At 44.9% G+C, this 20615-nt stretch overlaps 1 protein-coding gene across 1 annotated transcript in view; it reads left to right on the forward strand.

Annotated features, from left to right (window-relative positions):
* csmd3b (CUB and Sushi multiple domains 3b) overlaps positions 1 to 20615 on the forward strand; it is a 3002015-nt gene that overhangs the window by 2422585 nt on the left and 558815 nt on the right. Inside the window, exon 22 of the mRNA XM_070874966.1 lies at positions 5096 to 5265. Within this exon, the coding sequence (XP_070731067.1) occupies positions 5096 to 5265 (170 nt within the window). The remainder of the gene's footprint in view (positions 1 to 5095; positions 5266 to 20615) is intronic.

The raw sequence follows: 20615 nt of genomic DNA on the forward strand, positions 1-20615 counted from the left end.
TGCCCAAGGAAGCAGTTGAGGCTAGCTCATTGAATGTATTCAAGTCACAGATAGATAGATTTTTAACCAATAAGGAATTAAGGGTTACAGGGAGCGGGCGGGTAAGTGGAGCTGAGTCCACGGCCAGATCAGCCATGATCTTGTTGAATGGCGTAGCAGGCTCGAGGGGCGAGATGGCCTACTCCTGTTCCTAATTCTTATGTTCTTATGTGGATTGTGTCTGTAAGCACTCCACGAGGCAAGGTATTGTACTTGAACTGTGGTGACCTTAGTCCATTTATTACAGCTCCTGAGTGAGGGTACAGCATAGTGATCTCCCTTTTATACCTGGTTACCTGTCGTTTACAGGTGACCCCTAGGTCTCTGCTAGTTGCACCCTCTGGTGGTACAAGCATAGTGTATACAGTGTGAAGGTACATTCAGTAGTCTTCTGTAACTCTACATTGAGTGTACAAGGAGTATACTTATATTATACATACACAAAACTGTGGTCTTACCAATGCCTTATACAGTAGGAGCAGGACTTCCCTACATTCCCCTTGCAATAAAGGCCAGCATTCCATTTGCCTTCCTAATTACTTGCTCTACCTGCATGCTAACTTTTTGTGTTTCATGTACAAGAACCCCGAGATCCCTCTATACTACAGAATTTTGTAATTGCTCCATATTTAAATAATAATTTGCTTTTTTTATTTCTCCTAAAAAAGTGGATAACCTCACATTTCGCCACATTATAGTCCATCTGCCCACTCACTGAGCCTATCTGTATCCATTTGCAGATTCTTTGTGTCCTCTTCAGAACTTGCTTTCCCATCTATCTTTGCATCATCAGCAAATTTGGCTATGTTACACTCGGTCCCTTCATCCAACTCATTAATATAAATTGTAAATAGTTGAGGCCCCAGCACTGATCCCTGTGGCACTCCACTAGTTACAGTTTGCCACTCAGAAAATGACCCATTTATCCCAATTCTCTGTTTTCTGTTAGTTAGCCATGCTCATATATTACAAACAACCCATGAGCTCTTATTTTGTCCAGTAACCTTTTGTATGGCATCTTATTGAATGCTTTCTGGAAATCCAAATATATGACTACAACTGGTTCTCATTTATCCACTCTGTTCGTTACATCTTCAAAGAACTCCAGCAAGTTATTATTTAAATGGAGAAAGATTGCAAAGTGCTGTAGTACAGCAGGACCCGGGGATACTTGGCTTGACAAGGTGGATGCAGAGAGGTTGTTTCCACACTCGGGAGACTAGAACTAGAGGGAATGATCTTAGAATAAGGGGCTGCCCGTTTAAAACAGATGAGGAGAAATTTCTTCTCTGAGGGTTGTAATTCCATGGAATTCGCTGCCTCAGAGAGCTGTGGAAGCTGGGACATTGAATAAATTTAAGACAGAAATAGACAGTTTCTTAAATGATAAGGGGATAATGTGTTATGGGGAGCGGGCGGGGAAGTGGAGCTGTGTCCATGATCAGATCAACCATGATCTTATTGAATGGTGGAGCAAGCTTGAGGGGTCGTATGGCCTACTCCTGTTTCTATTTCTTATGTTCTTATGTTCTTATTAAGTAATATTCATGCCACACAAATGCCAGGCAGTAACTATCTCCAACAAGCGAGAGTCTAACCATAGCTCCCTGACATTCAACAGCATAACCATTGTCAAATCCACTACCATCAACATCCTGGGGGCTCACCATTGACCATAAACTTAACTGGACCAGCCACATAAATACTGTGGCTACAAGAGCAGGTCAGAGGCTGGGTATTCTGCGGCGAGTGTCTCACATCCTGACTCCCCAAAGCCTTTTCACCATCTACAAGGCACAAATCAGGAGTGTGATGGGATACTCTCCACTTCCCTGGATGAGTGCAGCTCCAACAACACTCAAGAAGCTGAACACCATCCAGGTCAAAGCAGCCCACTTGATTGACACCCCATCCACAACCTTAACCATTCAATCGCTCCACCTCTGGCACACTGTGGCTGCAGTGTGTACCATTTACAAGATGCACTACAGCAACTCACCAAGGCTTCTTCGACAACACCTCCCAAACCCATGACCTCTATCACTTAGAAGGACAAGGACAGCAGGCGCATGGAAACACAATCACTTACAAGTTCCCCTCCAAGTTACATGCCATCCTGACTTGGAAATATATCACCATTCCTTCATCATCACTGGGCCATAATCCTGGAATCCATTCACTAACAGCACTATGGGCCCAAGTTTCCACACGATAAAAAACGGGCGCCCCTCCGAGCTGGGTGCCCGTTTTTCGCGCCGAAAACGGTGCCAGAAAAAAACGCGCGATTCTGGAGCGCCGTGCAGCTCCATGTCTGCTTGGCGCGGCGCCCAGGGGGGCGGAGCCTACCATTCGCATCGATTTTGTAAGTGGGAGGGGGTGGGTACCATTTAAATTAGTTTTTTTCCTGCCGGCAACCCTGCGCGTGCGCGTTGGAGCGTTCGCGCATGCGCAGTGTGAAGGAAACATTGGCACTCGGCCATTTTTGTAGTTCTTTGTAGCTGTTTAATTTTTGAACATTTTTTAATAAAAGCACATTGCCATCAGCACATCAGCACTGAGGCTTCTTGCAGCAGTGAGAAGGCTGCAGGAAGCCTCAGAAAGTTGAGGCAGCCGTTTCCCTCCCCCCCCACCCGCCGTCGGGAACGGCTTCCTCCTCCCCCCCCCCGTGGGAACGAATGGCTGCCTCCTTCCCCCCCCCGCGGGAACGAACGGCTGCCTCCTTCCCCCCCCCGCGGGAATGAACGGCTGCCTCCTTCCCCCCCCCGCGGGAACGAATGGCTGCCTCCTTCCCCTACCCCCTACCCCCGCGGGAACGGCTGCCTCAACTTGTGAGGCTTGCTGCAGCATTCTCCCTGGCTGAAGCACTTTCACACAGGTAGGAAGATGGTTTATTTAATCTTTTCTTTGCTTATAAATTTTTATTCAGGTTGGATTTATTTGTATAATATTTGTATAAGTATAAATAAGAATTTATTATAGAATTTAATGACTTCCTTTCGCCCCCCCCTCCCCCCCCACCTCGTTCTGGACGCCTAATTTGTAACCTGCGCCTGATTTTTTAATGTGCAGACCAGGTTTTTTCAGTTCTACAAAAATCTTCACTTGCTCCATTCTAAGTTAGTTTGGAGTATGTTTTCACTGTGGGAACTTTGAAATCAGGCGTCAGTGGCCGGACACGCCCCCTTTTGAAGAAAAAATTCTGTTCCAAAGTGAAACTGTTCTAACTGACTCGAACTGCAGAAAAAAAAATGTGGAGAATTGCGATTTCTAAGATAGTCCGTTCTTCACCAGTTGCTCCTAAAAATCAGGCGCAAATCATGTGGAAACTTGGGCCCTATGGGAGTACCTTCACCACACAGACTGCAGCAGTTCAAGAAGGCAGCTCATCACCACCTTCTCAATAGCAATTAGGGATGGGCAATAAATGCTGACCTTGCCAGCGATGCCCACATCCCAGGAACAAATTTAAAAAAAAACTTCACTGGCATTTTGCTGCTTGATATTCATTTTTCACGATTATTGTCAAATATTTAATTTTTCCAAAATGTTGTATTTTGTTTGAAACCTTATTGTGGACATTGGGAATTTTAGATGCTGAAGAAAATGGGAAACAACCTTTTATTCAGAAAGCATTTTCATTGATTTCTGAGGAATAGATACCACTTTGTGGTCAATAGCTGCAATTACATTATGGCAGGTGATAGTTGACATAACAAAATTGAATGGGAAATGTAGACATAGGAATTTACAATGGGAGAAGTTGAAACAGAAACTTGACCAAAAATTGTGACAACAATCTTTATAGACAAGGAGTGTGTGTTCTATGTAAGATTACCCCCAAAAGACCATACCCAGTGTCGAATCTCACTCGACAGGAACACAGAATTGAATGTGTAGGTTAGCATGCTCATCATTTTCCCACCATTGTGGAATCTCATGATAGTGGGACTTGTTTATGAGTGGGACATTCAACAAAGACTGCACCCACTTTTGACTGTAGGGTTATTAAAACAAAGTAACTTCATTGTGTAATTTCTTCTCTCAGAGGGTTATAAACCTATGGAATTCTCTGCCCAGAGAGCTGTGGAGGCTGGGTCATTGAATATATTTAAGACGGAGATAGACTGATTTTTGAGCGATAAAGGAGTAAAGGGTTATGGTGAGCGGGGGCAGGGAAATGGAGCTGAGTCCATGATCAGATCAGCCATGATCTTATTGAATGGCAGAGCAGGTTCGAGGGGCCAAATGGTTTACTCCTGCTCCTATTTCTTATGTTCTTATGTAATTGCTAATTTAGCTCCACAGTGAATTTACCCTCAATGCATTCTTGCACTCTCTCTGTTGTTCTGAATATTTGTATACTCATTAGACTGATTACACTGACCGTATAAAGTCTTGGATAACAAAGTTCCAATCTTTTGCCATGCTTTGAATGCAGCAATAACTTGCATTTATATATCATAGTAAAAACACCCTGATGTCTTCACAGAAGCATTATCAAACACAATTTGACACTGTGCCACATAAAGAGAGGTGACTAAAAGCTTGGTCAAAGAGGTAGGTTTTAAGGAGTGTCTTAAAGGAGAGTGAGATAGAGAGCGAGGTATATGGGTAGACAGAACACAGTTGTTCTGTCAATGAAAGGCTCTTCAATTGGACTTAGAACGCAGGATTATCATTAATGAAGTATTGTGTAATAAACAGCTGTTGATATTTCCTCCAATTGCACAGTACAATACCCCATTATACACAATTCATTACAGATATAGCCAAACCCATGTTTCATTCTTTATTTGTAGTAGCAGTCATTGCTGAAGATTAGCATGAAAATGTTTTACAAGACTGGTCTTAGTAATAAATAATTTCTACAGCTTTTATTTCATTTGGCACAGGAGTTATTAATTGCCTTCCAATTTAAACAGATGTTGTTATTTAAATACATTTTATAATGTGATAGGAAAGGATGATCCTTCCTAGTTCTCTGCAACCACCGTGCTGTGTATGTCTGTTTCCAGAGTACTTCTTATATTCAAAATGCTTCTTCTTCTAACTGCAGCTGAATGTGGGACATCTATAACAAGCAACGAGGGAATCCTGCTGTCCCCAAACTATCCTTTGAACTATGAAAACAACCATGAATGTGTGTACAGTATACAGGTGCAAGCAGGCAAAGGGATTAATATTTCAGCCAGAACGTTCCACTTAGCACAAGGAGACACTCTTAAGGTATGATATGATATTTGAATATTTTATACTGTTTGTATGTCAGTTTGAATCATACCTCTTCACTAAAATTCTAAAATAACCAATTTAAAAAATGTAATTTTATGGTGATGAAACACTTCTGAGCACAAAAGTTTTAGGGCTAGAAATTAGTATTTTGGTGATAGCGGTATTTTTCGCCAAAAATACCGCTATCACTCCACTAGTTTTGTAAGGCCTAAGTTTCATGTAAAAATGTGCCCAGCGGTAAATATCAGCGTTGCACGGTGGTCTGCGATCCTCGCCAACTTTAGTCCGAGGCCAATTACCACTGCCAGAGAGGCCTTGCGATGGGGGAAAACACCAAAAAAAATTACAAAAATAAAACATCACAAAACATTCACAAGACACTTAACTATCGAATTGCTGCAAAAGAATTAAAAATTAAAAACTTTAACTTACCTTTTTTGCAGGTCTTCATACCTACTGCTGTCCCAAGGGCTGCAACGCAGATTTTCTCAGGTGGTTTTTTTTGTGTAGAATACGGGTCACCGCTGAGACAAATTTTTGGCAAAAGCAGTATTCCGAGTCTTGCACGATGGCGGTCCGCTCCCCAGCCGTACTTAAAAACTGTCGGCGCAAGACTTCTCCAAAATATTTTGCCAAAAACGGTGAAATATCGCTGAAAAACGGGTGCAAGGTTGCCAAATTTCTAGCCTTAAAGTGTTCGTAAGAACATCTGTATCCTATCCTTCCATATTGACAGCCAATAAGCTCGCCAACATTTAATTATTTCTAAAATGGCAGGGCCACCCAGAGACAGATCTTCTACATTACAGTGAGCTCCTGTGGAGTGTTTGATTAAGTAAAACTGCTTTTAAGCAAAATTGCCTTCCTTTATGCTCATCATGTCAAAGACATACATTTACCATTTCCATTTTCTTTTCAGTTATTTCGACTGTATGCTACAATAATATCAGCTCTCATGTAATGTAATTTACTGTACAACAATGAATTTGTCCAAATGTTGTGGGAAAATAAATCACGGTCCCTAGCACTAAAGGCCAACGATGTTCTGTATCCTTAAAAAATGGGCTAAACTTCTGTTTAAAACAAGTACAGATTCCTACAATTGAGGCTTGCAAGAGGCTAAAAATACAATCCTCATAAAATCTGCTCAGAAGGTGGATTGAAAATTCAGTCTATGCCACCTGCATTATGTCAAGACTCTGATAATGTGACCTTCTGGTTCACAGGAAGTTACGGTTTGGATTTGAACACCAAAAAAATGTTTTTTAAAAAATTTGAATTTAGAGGTGAAAATGTACACATTTTGTGGAATCTGAAAACTCAGTTTAAAGAGAATGGGCTAGAAATTGCAGTCGGAGGCTTCCTGCGGGCGGATGCCTCCAAACTGAATTTTTTTTACGCAGAGGTCCACGCATCCCAGGGTCATATGCACATCCTGGGATCATGAGAGCCTGCACCACCAATAACCATGGAGTATTCTCATTGATTGTAATGGTGAGTTCCGTTTATACTGACCTCCCATTACTATCAATGAGAATACCTCCAAAAACACAGAAACACAAAACATAAATAAAAAAACACTTCACATATTTAAGATGAATTGAAATTGAATTAAGTTAAATGTTTTAGAAAAAAATATATATTTTTGATTTTTTTTTAATATGTTTTAATAAGGTTAAAAATAAACTTACCTTAATAGACAGGGTTTTTAAATATAAAACTTAGAGATAACATTTAATGTTTCATTCTTTTAAAATTCTTACGCTGTTTAAAAACACAGAAACACAAAACATAAATAAAAAAACACCTCACGTATTTAAAATGAATTGAAATTGAATTAAATTAAAGGTTTTAGAAAAAAATATATATTTTTTAATTCAAATTTTTTAAAAATATGTTTTAATAGGGTCAAAAATAAACTTACCTTAATGGACGTGGTTTTTAATAACTCGTAAAAGTTTAAGGACATTTGCTGGGCAGGAGTTGGGCAAATAGCCCAAATCTCCGCCCACGAAGCACCTTCTCTCAGGATGCGTGCAATTTGTTTGGGTGCATGCGCACATCGTACGCACCCAGAGAGGCCACAATTTATGGCCCATTATCATTATTTGTTTATTACACATGTTGTCTTTTCAGAAGGGAATAATTAGTTCCTCATGATGGGCATAGCTAAAAACTACTTTAAATGAAAATGACTATTCTATCTCTTTTATTACCAGAGGGGAATGTTATAATACATGAGGAAGATTTAATAAAAAATGATGATTGCAAAATAGTTATGTGTTTCATGCCTACTGGGTTTACGACTGAGCCTGAAAAAACTAAATTATTGAATGTAAAGATGATATATTTAAACTTATTTAATGTTTATGAAATGCAAAACATTTGACTGTGTACAAGATTGAGTATGGTAATGAAGTTTCTAGTACAAAACACCAATAACATTGGAAGATTTAGCAATCTGGAGCTTGATGGAAAAATCTGTTTTTAAAGCATATTAATTTGAGGTCATCATGTGACAATTAATTGATATCATCATCATCGTATGACAATGTAGCTGACGACTGTTGTGCAAGCTTTAAATAAACTTTTCAGCCTCATTTTAAAATCTATTGGCGGTAAATTCGGTATCGCCTAATTTGAGGCGGTAACACCACCTGGTCGGTAAGTTTACTATTAGCGCCCCAAGAGGGGAGTGGAGCACGGGAAGCATTCCACGCTACTCTTAGGGTGCTACGGGGCAGTAGCACTGCACGGATAATGAAGTTCAGGCGATGGGAAACTGGCATCCGAGCGCCTAAAGGGGAGGTCAGTTGGACCACCGAAAAATGAGAGAAAGTTGAAGGGAGCACTGGAAACATCAGCAGCAGTATGTCAGACCTCACAGAATCACAGCAATGTTAAAAGATTTTACACTGAACACCCACCTGCTCCAGCTTTATAATATCACACCGGGAGCTTCCACGGAATGCCTGGTCTTGCTGTCGGTGACAGCGCCAGACGCAATGACAGGCAAAAGAAGTGAAGTTTGGGATCGCGTTGCTAACGTGGCATTGCACATTCAGGACTTCACCAAGTGGGTGGCGCTAGAGTGTGCAGCACTAACTGATAGCGCTGCCACTAAACCACCAATGAAGTTTGCAGCAGGCACTAACAGCGCAGCGCTCGGGCGGTAGAGCTTAAATTAAAACATAGAAACATAGAAAGTAGGTGCAGGAGTAGGCCATTCGATCCTTCGAGCCTGCACCACCATTCAATATGATCATGGCTGATCAGGCAACTTTAGTACCCCATTCCTGCTTTCTCTCCATACCCACTGATCCCTGTAGCCATAAGGGCCACATCTAACTCCCTTTTGAATATATCTAACGAACTGGTCTCAACGACTTTCTGTGGCAGAGAATTCCACAGGTTCACAATTCTCTGAGTGAAGAAGTTTCTCCTTATCTCAGTTCTAAATGGCTTACCCCTTATCCTTAGAATGTGGCCCCTGGTACTGGACTTCCCCAACATCTGGAACATTCTTCCTGCATCTAACCTGTCCAATCCTGTCAGAATTGTATATGTTTCTATGAGATCCCTTCTCATTCTTCTAAATTCCAGTGAATATAAGCCTAGTCGATCCAGTCTTTCTTCAGATGTCAGTCCTGCCATCCTGAAAATCAGACTGGTGAACCTTCGCTGTACTCCCTCAATAGCAAGAATGTCCTTCCTCAGATTAGGAGACTAAAACTGCACACAATACTCAAGGTGTGGTCTCACCAAGGCCCTGTACAACTGCAGTAAGACCTTCCTGCTCCTATACTCAAATCCTCTCGCTATGAAGGCCAACATGCCATATGCCTTCTTTACTGCCTGCTGTATCTGCATGCCGACCTTCAATGACTGACGTACCATGACACCCAGGTCTCGTTGCACCTCGCCTTTTATAATCTGTCACCATTCAGATAATAATCTGCCTTCCTGTTTTTGCAACCAAAGTGGATAACCTCACACTTATCCACATTATACCTCATCTGCCATGCATTTGCCCATTCACCTAGCCTGTCCAAGTCCCCCTGCAGCCTCCTAGCAACCTCCTCGCAGCTCGCACTTCCACCCAGCTTAGTGTGATCTGCAAACTTGGAGATATTGCACTTAATTCCTTCATCTAAATCATTAATATATATTGTAAATAGCTGGGTTCCCAGCACTGAACCCTGCGGTACCCCACTAGTCATTGCCTGCCGTTCTGAAAAGGACCTGTTTATTCCCACTCTTTGCTTCCTGCCTGACAACCAGTTCGCTATGCACGTCAATACATTATCCCCAATACCATATGCCTTAATTTTGCACACCAATCTCTTGTGTGGGACCTTGTCAAAAGCCTTTTGAAAGTCCAAATACAGCACATCCACTGGTTCTTCCTTATCCACTCTACTAGTTACATCATCAAAAAATTCCAGAAGATTTGTCAAGCATGATTTCCCTTTCATAAATCCATGCTGACTTGGATCGATCCTGTCACTGCTTTCCAAATGCGCTGCTATTACATCTTTAATAATTGATTCCAACATTTTCCCCACTATCGATGCCAGGCTAACCGGTCTATAATTCCCTGACTACTCTCTCCCTCCTTTTTTAAAAAGTGGGGTTACATTGGCTACCCTCCAATCCATAGGAACTGAACCAGAATCCATGGAATGTTGGAAAATGACCACCAATGCATCTACTATTTCTAGGCCCATTTCCTTAAGTACTCTGGGATGAAGACTATCAGGTCCTGGGGATTTATCAGCCTTCAGCCCCTTCAATTTCCCTAACACCATTTCCTGACTAATAGGGATTTCCCTCAGTTCCCCCTTCTCACTAGACCCTCGGTCCCCGAGTACTTTCGGGAGGTTATTCGTGTCTTCTTTAGTGAAGACAGAACCAAAGTATTTGTTCAATTGGTCTGCCATTTCCTTGTTTCCCATTATGAATTCCCCTGATTCTGACTGCAAGGGACCTACATTAGTCTTCACTAATCTTTTTCTCTTCACATGTCTGCAGAAGCTTTTGCAATCAGTTTTTATGTTCCCTAAAAGCTTACTCTCATACTCTATTTTCCCCCTCATAATTAAAATCCTTAGTCCTCCTCTGCTGAATTCTAAATTTCTCCCAGTCTTCGGCTGCTTTTTCTGGCCAATTTATATGTCTCTTCTTTGTATTTAACACTTTCCCTAATTTCCCTTGTTAGCCACGGTTGAGCAACCTTCCCTTTTTTATTCTTACGCCACACAGGGATGTACACTTGTTGTAGTTCATCCATGTGATATTTAAATATCTGCCCTTGCCTATCCACCATCAACCCTTTAAGTATCATTCTCCAGTCTATCCTAACCAATTCATGTCTCATACCGTCGAAATTTCCTTTCTTTAAGTTCAGGACCCTAGTCTCTGAATTAACTGTGTCACTCTCCTTCTTAATGAAGAACTACCATATTATGGTCACTCTTCCCCAAGGGGCCCCGCATGACCAGATTGCTAATTAATCCTCTCTCGTTACACAAGACACAGTCTAGGAGGGCCTGCTCTCTAGTTGGTTCCTCGACATATTGGTCTCGAAAACCATCCCTTATACACTCCAGGAAATCCTCCTCCATAGTATTGCTACCAGTATGGTTAGCCCAATCAATATGCAGATTAAAGTCACCCATAATAACTGCTGTACCATTATTGCATGCGTCCTAATTTCCTGTTGATGCCATCTCCATTCTCCCTTCTACTGTTTCGTGGTCTGTACACAACTCCCACTAATGTTTTCTGCCCTTTGGTGTTTCGCAGCTCTACCCATATAGATTCCACATCATCCATGCTAAATGCCCTTCCTTACTATTGTGTTAATCTTCTCTTTAACTAATAATGTTACCCTACCTCCTTTTCCTTCCTGTCTGTCCTTCCTGAATATTGAATACCGCTGGATGTAGAGTTCCCAGCCTTGTTTACCTTGGAGCCATGTCTCTGTAATCCCAGTTACATCATATCCATTAACAGCTATCTGAGCAGTCAATTCATGCACTTTATTATGAATGCTCCTTGCATTGAGACTCAGAGCCTTCAGGCTTGTTTTTTTAACACTCTTTGTCCTTTTAGAATTATGTTGTAATGTGGCTCTTTTTGATTTTTGCCCTTGTTTTCACTGCCCTCCATTCTTGCTTATCTCCTTCCTACCTTTTGCTTCTGTCCCCTTTTTACTTCCCTCTGCCTCCCTGCATAGATTCCCATCCCCCTACCTTGTTAGTTTAAACCCTCCCCAACAGCACTAGCGAACACTCCGCCGAGAACATTGGTTCCGGTCCTGCCCAGGTGCAGATCGTCCGGTTTGTACTGGTCCCACCTCCCCAAGAACCAGTTCCAAAGTCCCAGGAATTTGAATCCCTCCCCCTTGCACCATTCCTCAAGCCACTTATTTAGCTGAACTATCCTGCAATTCCTACTCTGACTGGCATGTGGCACTGGTAGCAATCCTGAGATTGCGACCTTTGAGGTCCTACTTTTTAATTTAACTCCTCGCTCTCTAATTTCAGCTTGTAGGCCCTCATCCCATTTTTTACCTATATCATTGGTTCCTATATGTGCCATGACAGCTGGCTGTTCACCCTCCCCCTCCAGAATGTGCTGCAGCCGCTCCGAGACATCCTTGACCCTTGCACCAGGGGGGCAACATACCATTCTGGAGTCTTGTTAGCAGATGCTGAAACACCTATCTATTACCCTTACAATAGAATCCCCTATCACTATCACTCTCCCACTCTTTTTCCTGCCCTCCTGTGCATCACTGGTGCCATGGACTTGGCTGCTGCCTTCCCCTGATAAGTCATCTCCTCCAACAGTACCCGAGGTGGTGTATCTGTTTTGGAGGGAGATGCCCGCAGGGAACCCCTGCACTACCTTCCTTCCGCTGCTCTTCCTGATGGTCACCCATTCCATATTTGCTTGTGTAACCTTTACCTGCGGTGTGACCAACTCACTAAACGTGCTATTCACGACATCCTCAGCATCGCGGATGAGAGTCAATCCATGCGCAGCTCCAGTGCTGCATTGTGGTCTGTCAGGAGCTGCAGCTGGATGCACGTCCTGCACATGTAGTCGTCAGGGACACTGGAACGTCCCTGACTTCCCACATCGAGCTTAGCGGCTCATTAGCGCCCCTCTCGCTATCTAACAGGTGACGCTAACCAACTGAAGTTCTTGCCCACATGGCTTTAAAGGAGACAAAGCCAAGCATAGAGAATAACTTTAAAGCAGATGAAACAATTCTCGTCTAAAACTTAGCTTTAATGGTCAGTTAAGTTGAAAGATGATATGAACAATTACATTGATTTTTTTTTAAAAACAAGCATCTCCCATATTATGGTAAGTCATAGGGGTCGAAATTCGGTTGCTACCATCAGCTAATACCACCTGAGCGAGGTGGCAATGGGCCGTGAATGGCTGGCTGGCGGCATTAGGCATGGGTATTGCCTGATGGGAAATTCGGCTGTCCTTTTTCAGGGGTAAAGATTTGCCTCCCTGCCGACTACTGCCATGAAAATCCTGACATCAGCACCCGTGCAACACCTCCTTGGCATCGGTCTCACCAAATTCCCTTTGGCTGCCTCACTTATCAGCTGACGGCGATGACGTCTGAAAATTTTTGTGAGCACAAGGCAGGGAAACGAATCCGGGGCATAACTTATAGGGAGTTGCAGCCGGCCCAGAGAGCTTGCGGTCCATGCTGTGTTGGCTGCTCACACAGTTCAAAGGTGCTGGCATCCTGTGGTTACTGACTCCTAAACTTCAGTACTAGCATCTCGGAGATATTGTTGTCTTCTCCATTGTATACATTTGGAACTAGCATATTGCTTTTACCTGTGCAAAAGTTATGGGGGCATTGATCGGTTACCACGTCATCCTGTGGTGATGACTTCAAAGGCGCCGACTGCAGAGATGGCTTATGGCAAATGTGGATGCTCGCCAGAGGAGAGAGTTCAGATGGCGGGGCAGGAGGCCGTCCAGTCACAGAGTTTACTATGCACATTATTCTTACCTTGAGATTTCTGAAAACCAGTGCCTAAGGAAGCTGAGATTCTGCAAGAAGATGGTGACGGAGCTCTGCCACCTCCTGCAGAGATACCTGGCAGCTGACATCTGCACCAGGACCTCGCTGTCAGTGGCAGTGAAAGTAACAGCAGCCTTCAAACTTCTCTGCTACTGGCTTCTTTCAGGCTCCTGTAGGTGATATGTGCAACATCTCACAGTTTGCAGTATATTGCTGTATTCGCCAGGTTACTGATGTCTCTACAGCAAACGAATCGATTACATCAAATTCAGCATGTCCAGGGAGACCTGGGTGAGTGCTCCCATAGATAACGGGCTTCCCCATGGTTCAGGGGGGCCATCGATTGTACGCATGTGGCATTGTGGGCCCCGCCTCTCCTGGCCAGCCTATTCACCTGGTCATCTGCTGAAGACATCATGCCCCACCCTCCAAGCCTCCATGCATACAAATGACAAGACAAGATTGTGACAAATGAAACAAATTTTTATTTACAAAAAACAGCATAGTGTGCTGTAAAGAAGCACTAAAGGGTGCCATCATCCACAGCATACAATAAATGAAGCCACTTGAAACATTATCACCTACATCCACATGCAACTATTCACATTACTTCACCATGGAACAAGGACAGCAATTCTCTGGGCAGCATCACAAAATTCTTTATTGGTCCATCCAACTGCAACTATTTACATGAATTCACATTCGAGCAAGGTCACCATTTCTGCCCACTCGCACACACATATTTACTGTCTCTTTCTCAGTGCTTTCCCACCCCTTCCCTTCTTCCCCTCCCAGACCTACTGCTCCTCCTCAATGGGGTCTCAGTGCCTGCCGCAAGGCTTTGTTGGTACCACTGGCACAGCTGATGGCCTAGCAGGATGTTCTGCATCAGCTCGGCTGCGGACTGCATCACCACAGCATGGGCGACAGCACTCGATGGTGGATGGATTCCAGAGAGCAGTAGAGGCAAGGGCAGAATTATATAATCCTGAGAGAGGACATCATGTTCCAACAGGCCCGACACACTGCTGCACCCCTCATCTGGAGCTATCTGGCTGAGCACAGATTGCTGCTGTGCTTCACCAACATTAGTTTCCCGTGCAACTGATGGGGCCCCAGACACAATGGCAGCAGTCAGTGCCTGCGTGGATTGAAGTTGGCTCTGCATCAGGGCAGACTGTGACTGCAGCACACCACAGAGCTGATTGATGCCATCACGCATTGATGACATGACAGTCTGCAGACCTACCATAATGTCGGCCTGGTGCTAAATGGCTACTGCCACGTCAGCCATAGCCCGTGCCACCATATCTGGGACCCCATAGTCACTTGAAGCATCCAACATCTGTTGGTATCTACCAAGGATGGGCTCAATGGGCTGCTGATATACAAATACAGTCATTGCGTCAGACTCCACCACACTCAAAGCAAATGTATCGCCACTCTTGGGAACACTTGACAAAACACTCAGCAGATCGCTGTGCATCTGCAATGGCTATCTAGCGAGATCCTCTAAGTCGGCCTCATCATCAAAGTGCTGCTGAGCATCACTCAGGTGTGCACTCACCCTCTGGGGAGCTGGCGCCCTGATCTCTCCTCCCCCATGGCGTTGCGCCCGGCCACTGGGTCCCGGAGCATCACCCACCTCCATCTCCTCGACCATGCTTTCCGACAAAAAGCTGCTGGCCCTGCTCTGTGAGGACACTGGATCGTCCCTCACATCCAGAGAGGTGACCTCCGCCTCCTCGTCCTCTGCACTGCCACCCTCAGTGGAAGGCTGACATGCATGCCCCTGGCCGTCTGAGTCATCATCTGAAAGCACAAAGCCAGAGAAGTGTGGTTACCTGCAGGGGAGGGGGCCAGGACTTGGAAAGGCATTCGCAAATGCCAGTCTCATGGAAAGTGGGGAAGGATTGTGGTGTCAGGGGTAAGTGGCCTGATAGAGTCTGCAAAGGAACTCAACATACTGTCACTGTCCCGAGGGGGTTGAACCTCACCAATGGCACCAACTTGAATGCCGATCAGGGCCGAGACGCATTCCTCCAACGGAGTCAGGTCCTGGAGTTCAGAGCCCCCTCCTCTAGTCCTCCTCTGCTCCCTGTGGTTGTGGGTGAGCTCCACCAGTAAGATTAAAGAGAACGTCTGAGTTGGAACCCTTCTATCAGTATGTCCCAAGTGCCTTACATAGTTTAGTAGAAGTTACTGTATGAGAGTCTTCACAGTTCGATGTAGCTACCATTCGCAGTATGGACTTGCTGTGGCAAAGCTTGAATTAGGGGGTCAGGACCAAACAGTAGCGGGGAGGCTACCATCTTCGAGACGCATATGAAGACTGAGGAGTTAACAACATCAGGGGTGGGTCTGCAGAACAGAGTAGCAAGGTTAACAGCGCATGCAGGCCCTTGCAGTGGGTGAGGCTTCAAATGGAAACCATACATTGATACGTCCTTACGATACAGTATAAATGCACACGAGGCCCATGCTTGAGAGAAGGTCAGTCTGTGACCTGTCCTTTATTCCTTAGCACTCAAGTGATGAAGGTGGGTGGAGCTTCCCCTTTTATACCTGAAGGTCCAGATTAGGAGTGTCTCCCACCTAGTGGTCATTGTTCTCACATTGTACAACTTAGGTCAGATTAGACATGGGTTACAATGCTGGTTGAATACATGACATCACCTCCCTCCCAAAGTCTTATTGGGATCACAGGTTGAGTCTCTCTGGTGGTTTACGCTCTCTTGTAGAGCGCCTGAGTTGGGGCTCCGGTTGTTGGGCGCTGGCCTGAGTGTCTGCTGTTTGCGGTGCCTCAGGCCTATCCGACTGCCCACAGTGATTGAGCTCTCCTCCCTTTGGTTCCGGTGTGCGGTCACCTGTGGTGGAGTGAACTTTACATCGTGTTCTTCCTCTGTTTCTTTTGTGGGGTTGCTGAACCTCCTTTTTGTTTGATCCACGTGTTTGCGGCAGATTTGTCCATTGGTAAGTTTAACTACCAGAATCCTATTTCCCTCTTTGGCAAGCACAGTGCCTGCGAGCCATTTGGGCCCTGCAGCATTTTTGAGGACAAAAACAGGATCATTTACATCAATACATCGCGCCCTCGCATTCCTGTCATGGTAGTCATATTGTGGCTGGCGTCTGCTCTCGACAATTTCTTTCATGGTGGGTTGTATAAGGGATAGCCAGGTTTTGAGCGTCCTTTTCATTAGCAGCTCTGCGGGTGGAACCCCTGTGAGCGAGTGTGGTCGGGATCTATAGGCCAACAGGAGGCGTGATAAGCGGGTTTGTAGGGAACCCCCTTGGATTCTGAGCATCCCTTGTTTGATTATCTGCACTGCTCGTTCTGCCTGGCCGTTTGAGGCCGGCTTGAACAGTGCCGTTCTGACATGGTTAATTCCATTGGCTGCCATGAAGTCCTGGAATTCAGTGCTTGTGAAGCACGGGCCATTGTCGCTGACCAAGACTTCTGGTAAACCGTGGGCGGCGAACATTGCCCGTAGACTTTCTACCGTGGCAGAGGATGTGCTTGAATTTAAAATGTCACACTCGATCCATTTGGAGTAGGCGTCAACTACAACCAAAAACATTTTTCCCATGAAAGGACCTGCGTAGTCCACATGGATGCGTGACCAAGGCTTGGCGGGCCATGGCCAGGGACTAAGGGGGGCTTCCCTGGGTGCATTGCCCAGCTGGGCACACGTGTTGCACCTGCGAACACAAAGTTCCAGATCTGCGTCTATCCCTGGCCACCAAACGTGTGACCTGGCAATTGCCTTCATCATGACAATGCCCGGGTGCTCATTGTGGAGTTCTCTGATGAATACCTCTCTACCCATCTGGGGCATGACTACGTGGTTTCCCCATAGTAGGCAATCGGCCTGAATCGAGAGTTCATCCCTGCGCCTGTGAAATGGTTTAAATTCCTCAGGGCATGCCCTGTACATGGCTGCCCAGTCCCCATTCAGGACACATTTCTTGACTAGAGACAATAGCGGGTCTCTATTTGTCCAGACTTTAATCTGACGGGCTGACACGGGTGAGCCTTCGCTTCCAAAAGCTTCAACAGCCATGACCATCTCAGCAGCATGCTCGGTAGCCCCCTCAGTGGTGGCTAGTGGGAGCCTGCTGAGTGCATCGGCGCAGTTTTCAGTGCCCGGTCTGTGCCGAATTGTATAGTCATATGCGGCTAACGTGAGTGCCCACCTCTGTATGCGGGCCGATGCATTTGCATTTATGGCCTTGTTGTCGGCCAAAAGGGACGTTAGGGGTTTGTGATCTGTCTCCAGCTCAAATTTCCTGCCAAATAGGTACTGGTGCATTTTCTTTACCGCATATACACATGCAAGCGCCTCCTTTTCTACCATCCCGTAACCCCTTTCTGCCTGGGACAGACTCCTGGAGGCATAAGCTACCAGCTGTAACTGACCCTTGACATTGACATGCTGCAACACACACCCGACACCATAGGACGATGCATCGCACGCTAACACAAGTTTCTTACATGGGTTGTATAGTGTTAAGAGTGTTGGAACATAACATAGAAACATAGACATAGAAAATAGGTGCAGGAGTAGGCCATTCGGCCCTTCTAGCCTGCACCGCCATTCAATGAGTTCATGGCTGAACATTCAACTTCAGTACCCCATTCCTGCTTTCTCGCCATACCCCTTGATCCCCCTAGCAGTAAGGACCTCATCTAACTCCTTTTTGAATATATTTAGTGAATTGGCCTCAACAACTTTCTGTGGTAGAGAATTCCACAGGTTCACCACTCTCTGGGTGAAGAAATTCCTCCGCATCTCGGTCCTAAATGGCTTACCCCTTATCCTTAGACTGTGACCCCTGGTTCTGGACTTCCCCAACATTGGGAACATTCTTCCTGCATCTAACCTGTCTAACCCCGTCAGAATTTTATATGTTTCTATGAGGTCCCCTCTCATTCTTCTGAACTCCAGTGAATACAAGCCCAGTTGATCCAGTCTTTCTTGATAGGTCAGTCCCGCCATCCCGGGAATCAGTCTGGTGAACCTTCGCTGCACTCCCTCAATAGCAAGAATGTCCTTCCTCAGGTTAGGAGACCAAAACTGTACACAATACTCCAGGTGTGGCCTCACCAATGCCCTGTACAACTGTAGCAACACCTCCCTGCCCCTGTACTCAAATCCCCTTGCTATGAAGGCCAACATGCCATTTGCTTTCTTAACCGCCTGCTGCACCTGCATGCCAACCTTCAATGACTGATGTACCATGACACCCAGGTCTCTTTGCACCTCCCCTTTTCCTAATCTGTCACCATTCAGATAATAGTCTGTCTCTCTGTTTTTACCACCAAAGTGGATAACCTCACATTTATCCACATTATACTTCATCTGCCATGCATTTGCCCACTCACCTAACCTATCCAAGTCGCTCTGCAGCCTCACAGCATCCTCCTCGCAGCTCACACTGCCACCCAACTTAGTGTCATCCGCAAATTTGGAGATACTACATTTAATCCCCTCATCTAAATCATTAATGTACAGTGTAAACAGCTGGGGCCCCAGCACAGAACCTTGCGGTACCCCACTAGTCACTGCCTGCCATTCTGAAAAGTACCCATTTACTCCTACTCTTTGCTTCCTGTCTGACAACCAGTTCTCAATCCATGTCAGTACACTACCCCCAATCCCATGTGCTCTAACTTTGCACATCAATCTCTTGTGTGGGACCTTGTCGAACGCCTTCTGAAAGTCCAAATATACCACATCAACTGGTTCTCCCTTATCCACTCTACTGGAAACATCCTCAAAAAATTCCAGAAGATTTGTCAAGCATGATTTCCCTTTCACAAATCCATGCTGACTTGGACCTATCATGTCACCTCTTTCCAAATGCACTGCTATGACATCCTTAATAATTGATTCCATCATTTTACCCACTACCGATGTCAGGCTGACCGGTCTATAATTCCCTGTTTTCTCTCTCCCTCCTTTTTTAAAAAGTGGGGTTACATTGGCTACCCTCCACTCCATAGGAACTGATCCAGAGTCAATGGAATGTTGGAAAATGACTGTCAACGCATCCACTATTTCCAAGGCCACCTCCTTAAGTACTCTGGGATGCAGTCCATCAGGCCCTGGGGATTTATCGGCCTTCAATCCCATCAATTTCCCCAACACAATTTCCCGGCTAATAAGGATTTCCCTCAGTTCCTCCTCCTTACTAGACCCCCCGACCCCTTTTATAACCGGAAGGTTGTTCGTGTCCTCCTTCGTGAATACCGAACCAAAGTACTTGTTCAATCGGTCCGCCATTTCTTTGTTCCCCGTTATGACTTCCCCTGATTCTGACTGCAGGGGACCTACATTTGTCTTTACTAACCTTTTTCTCTTTACATATCTATAGAAACTTTTGCAATCCGTCTTAATGTTCCCTGCAAGCTTCTTCTCATACTCCATTTTCCCTGCCCTAATCAAACCCTTTGTCCTCCTCTGCTGAGTTCTAAATTTCTCCCAGTCCCCAGGATCGCTGCTATTTCTGGCCAATTTGTATGCCACTTCCTTGGCTTTAATACTATCCCTGATTTCCCTTGATAGCCACGGTTGAGCCACCTTCCCTTTTTTATTTCTATGCCAGACAGGAATGTACAATTGTTGTAGTTCATCCATGCGGTCTCTAAATGTCTGCCATTGCCCATCCACAGTCAACCCCTTAAGTATCATTCGCCAATCCATCTCAGCCAATTCACGCCTCATACCTTCAAAGTTAGCCTTCTTTAAGTTCTGGACCATGGTCTCTGAATTAACTGTTTCATTCTCCATCCTAATGCAGAATTCCACCATATTATGGTCACTCTTCCCCAAGGGGCCTCGCACAACGAGATTGCTAATTAATCCTTTCTCATTACATAACACCCAGTCTAAGATGGCCTCCCCCCTAGTTGGTTCCTCGACATATTGGTCTAAAAAACCATCCCTTATGCACTCCAGAAAATCCTCCTCCACCGTATTGCTTCCAGTTTGGTTAGCCCAATCTATGTGCATATTAAAGTCACCCATTATAACTGCTGCACCTTTATTGCACGCACCCCTAATTTCCTGTTTGATGCCCTCCCCAACATCACTACTACTGTTTGGAGGTCTGTACACAACTCCCACTAACGTTTTTTGCCCTTTGGTGTTCTGCAGCTCTACCCATATAGATTCCACATCATCCAAGCTAATGTCCTTCCTAACTATTGCCTTAATCTCCTCCTTAACCAGCAATGCTACCCCACCTCCTTTTCCTTTTATTCTATCCTTCCTGAATG

Source organism: Pristiophorus japonicus, chromosome 1, assembly GCF_044704955.1.
Source record: "Pristiophorus japonicus isolate sPriJap1 chromosome 1, sPriJap1.hap1, whole genome shotgun sequence".
NCBI lineage: Eukaryota > Metazoa > Chordata > Chondrichthyes > Pristiophoridae > Pristiophorus > Pristiophorus japonicus.